Here is a 3962-nt window from a genome sequence, read left to right on the forward strand (position 1 = left end):
GAAAATATTATAAGGATTGCCTAGTATCAGTCTATTAATTTTTATATGTACTAACACTGTATGAACACTGTATGAGACTCCATTAGGGAAAGTTGTTCTACGTGGTATTGTAAAATATTCTTATATGCACGCCTTAATCTAACTTATACTGGTATAGTGAATAAAGGAGAGGCAGCCAGGGTCTGTGCTTGTCAGGTTGGAAAATGAAGACTCCTATGATGGCAAAAGGGCTTAAGGAGGAGTGGATGGATCCTGTGGTCAATGAGTGCTTGCATAGCTGGTGTTGACAACAGGGATTTGGCTTTTATGACCACGGGACCCTCTTTGAGTGTCAAGGACTGTTAGGAAGAGGTGGGATCCACCTGACCAAATCAGGAAAAAGCATTTTTGCCAATGTGCTGGCAAACCTGGTGAGGAGAACTTTAGCCTAGGAATGGATAGGAGAGAACTGATGACAAACAGGCAAGTGAGGAACGAAAAGTGGACCAGATTGGTAAGCAAGGGATGCAGGGTGATGTGGTCAAGAGAGACATCAGAAATTACACACAGGACTGAAGGGTACCCACCTGAATGAGGAGGTGCTGAGAGGCCGGCATTTCAGGGAAAGCTCTACTGCTTTTCCTGGGAAATCACCACAACTAGGTGCCTCTTTGAAACACCTGTACGCTAACGCAGACAGCATGGGGAACAAACAGGAAGAAGTCTGTGTGCAGCTGCAGGGCTATGATCCCATTGGGATCATGGAGGCACGGTGGGATAGTTCACATGACTTGGGGTGCTGCCATGGATGGGTAGAGGCTCTTTAGGAAGGACAAGATGGGGAGGCGAGGAGGGGGAGTCATCTTTTTTTGTTAGCACTGGGAAAGTATGGAGCTCTGCCTAGGGGATGGGTGATGAGCCAGTGGAGAACTAATGGGTTAGGATTAGAGAGCAGCCAGTGTGGGTGATGCTGTGTTGGGTGTCAGCTGCAGACACATGAATGATGGGTAGAACATGTAGAAGCAACTATAACTAAAATTACTTGAACTTTTCATTTTTAAAGCTCTTTCCACTTCCTTCCAATTTGGGAATGACATTTTTCAAGTCTGAACTCTTCCCAAAAGTATTTTTGGAAAGTCTGAACAAAAACAGTTTAGCCATCTTTGTGTAAAATGATGGGTATGAAAGTATTCATTTACTATGACACATTTTTGGCAGACAGCTATTGAACAGCTTTAGGGCCTCATTAGAAACGTCCTAAAGTGTTTTTAAAATCATTGTATAATTATTATTGTTTATAATAATGCTTAGAGACTCCGCCCAGCAACCAGAGACCTAAAGCACTAGATAGCCTGCAAGCAGCAATGAAAAGCCAGTGCTAGCCCTCAAGAACTTGCAAGAGAATTTGCCGGCAACAATGGCTGCATATCTGCATATCCATGGGTGAGAAGGACACAGCAGTGAAAATGCCGCCGAGTTGGCAAACCATGGTCAGCTATGGAGATTTAATTGGATGCAGGTCCACATCGCTGCTAGCATTTGGCGCACGGTATGAAAGAATTGAAAAGAAGGGGGACTGCCATCCCCCTTGCCACTGGACAAAGGCTGCAGCGATCCCAGCACTGCAATCCCCAGGCTCATTTGCCAAGCCTCTCCGCTTCAGCCTGGGAATGACATTCATTCAGGGGAGTAAGACAGTATTGCAAAAAATCATCTTCAATGTGAACAATAAAGTGTTTGTTTCAGGGCAGTTGTCATCACCACTGATGACAACAGCCCAGGCATAGGGATGTACTCGGCATTTGAGCAATAAGGTGGACTATCTGAAAGTAAAGTTTTAAAATTGCCAGGAGATGGGAATAATTGTCGCACTTCCCACTCTCGTTTTGATCTTGTTACACAAGCGTGAGTGAATGTGAAATTAGATCCTCTCCTTATAGAAACGTTCCAGATTAGTTTCACTTGATACGTTTTTGGTTCCATTATTAGAGCTACATTTGTCCCAAACTTTTGAAGTCTGACTTTATTAAACTATTTCTAATGGCCATACTTTATGAAGTCTCCTTTCACATTTGTGTCTGTACAATAAAGCTGTGCCTCCTGAAGACACAAATGTGGAGGCGTTTCGTATTGGTGAAGAACGCAGTTCTCCCTGAAGCTGTTCATCTCAGATCCATGCTTTCTGTGGCACCCTGTGATCAAAAGCTATGAAATGCTACTCCTGAGAAATGCTGTTAACATTGAGTTGAGGCAATTGGACAGTCTTTCCTGAAGCTTTTCGATTGAAAATTTTCAGATATTTTGCAGTCAGCTGTTTATTTCATGGAAAGAAATACATTTGAACTTTTAAAAGTCTAACATCATATGACCTTTCAACTAATATACTGCTGAATTAGAAGAATAAGAAAAGCCTTTATTTATTGCTGCCTTTTCCCCAAGCTGTTCTTTTTTAGTTGCATTAAAATGGAATATATTTGGGCATAAAAGATGACAGCTCCTTTTCATGGCCTTTTACTGTATTTTTGCTGTGGCTGGTCAGATGCTTTTATCTAAAGCTTTGTTCTTTACAGTGGAAAAATTTTCAGAGGATTTAAGAGAGTGATAGGAGAGTTTTCGGAGAAAATAAAATTTTCACACAATGCTTAGCACTGATCAGGAAATGGGATTTCGCAGTGGCAAAGCTCCATGCTTTGAAATTCTTGTTGACAGTGATGGACTTCAGGGTTCGTATTGCAGCTCAGCAAACACGCCCATGCTTTTGTGCTTCACTCGGCGGCACAGGTACTGTTTGTAGTAGGGGTGGTGGGTAATTCTCCTGCGTCCTGAGTAGAAGCCTGTGCCTATGGTAGCAGCTCAAATGGGATTCCTATGCCAGGACTTTGGCAAGTGACTGTTATAGGAAGAAGTTGGTACGGGCTTCTGGGGCTGCCCTTGCTGGGTTGTCCTGGGACACAGCTGGATGGAATCAGAGGGTCTGGCATGTTGCTGGGAATGTGGAGGTACATGAAAAATGGATCAGCTGAAAGAACATCTCTGAATGGCGCTGGGAAAGGAAAAACACGCAGGGCTTTTTGGCATGGTGAAAATGCAAAGTGTAGCCCAAGATGGACAGGAGCGGGAGAACTTTTATTGTGATCAAGTGACAGCTGATAGTTCAAGGAGAAGCTTAGGAATAAGAACAAAGACTAGTGTTTGATTTAACCATTCTTGTGGCATCTTTTCAATAGGACCGGAGCAGAAAATAATCATTGGCTACTCTGGTTCTGTGGCATTGGCTGACCTGCCAGCAGGGAGGGCAGAGAGTTGCCCGAGGCAGCAACACGGGAGCCAGCCAGGGCAGTGGTGGTGGGCCCGGCAGGGCACGTGTTCTCCAGCTGCCTTCTGCACAGCCAGCCCTGCTCGTGGGGCTACGACCTCGTGATCCACCGGTGCTAATATTAAGTACTTTACATTTTTCCCTCAAGAGTCAGAAATCTTCTTTAATGCTAAGTGATTATAAAATTGCAAGATTGGAGGTAGTAAGGGCATATTCAGTGAGGCACCTTCCTCTGCCTGCAGGGGATTGTTCAGGGGGAAACCGGTGATTTAAAAATGGGAATTTAACCAATTATTCACCTAATAGTTTCAGTTCATCCACTTCTGCCGCTGAGATACATAGTATCATCTTTCTTTGTAAGCAGCATGAATGGATTATCAAGTTTCATTCTCGAATCATCTGCAAGGCAGATTTATGTAGAGTCTTTGTGTCTCTAAGCAAATTGGGAAATATAAGTCTTTCCCAACGCCGCGACTGAACCTTAGCAAGGAAGAAATATGAAGATCCCAACCATAAGGGGGATAAATGTGGGGGGCTCATCGCACGGCACGCGCCCTTCGGCTTGAGTGAGGAACCGTGTCTCGTTGGCTGTGCTGACAGCTCTGCGAGGCTTCCCTCTGCTCGCTGGCAATGAAAGATGAGGCGAGAGCTGAGGCGGTGCCGGCTG

At 44.4% G+C, this 3962-nt stretch overlaps 1 protein-coding gene across 1 annotated transcript in view; it reads left to right on the forward strand.

Moving 5' to 3' along the window:
* Positions 1 to 433: 433 nt before the first annotated feature.
* Positions 434 to 3962, forward strand: part of CCDC85A (coiled-coil domain containing 85A) — an 85631-nt gene continuing 82102 nt past the window's right edge. Inside the window, exon 1 of the mRNA XM_009886070.1 lies at positions 434 to 493. Coding sequence (XP_009884372.1) covers positions 434 to 493 — 60 coding nt within the window. The remainder of the gene's footprint in view (positions 494 to 3962) is intronic.

The sequence above is a fragment of the Charadrius vociferus genome, unplaced genomic scaffold (assembly GCF_000708025.1).
Source record: "Charadrius vociferus isolate BGI_N301 unplaced genomic scaffold, ASM70802v2 scaffold455, whole genome shotgun sequence".
NCBI classification, from domain to species: Eukaryota; Metazoa; Chordata; class Aves; order Charadriiformes; family Charadriidae; genus Charadrius; species Charadrius vociferus.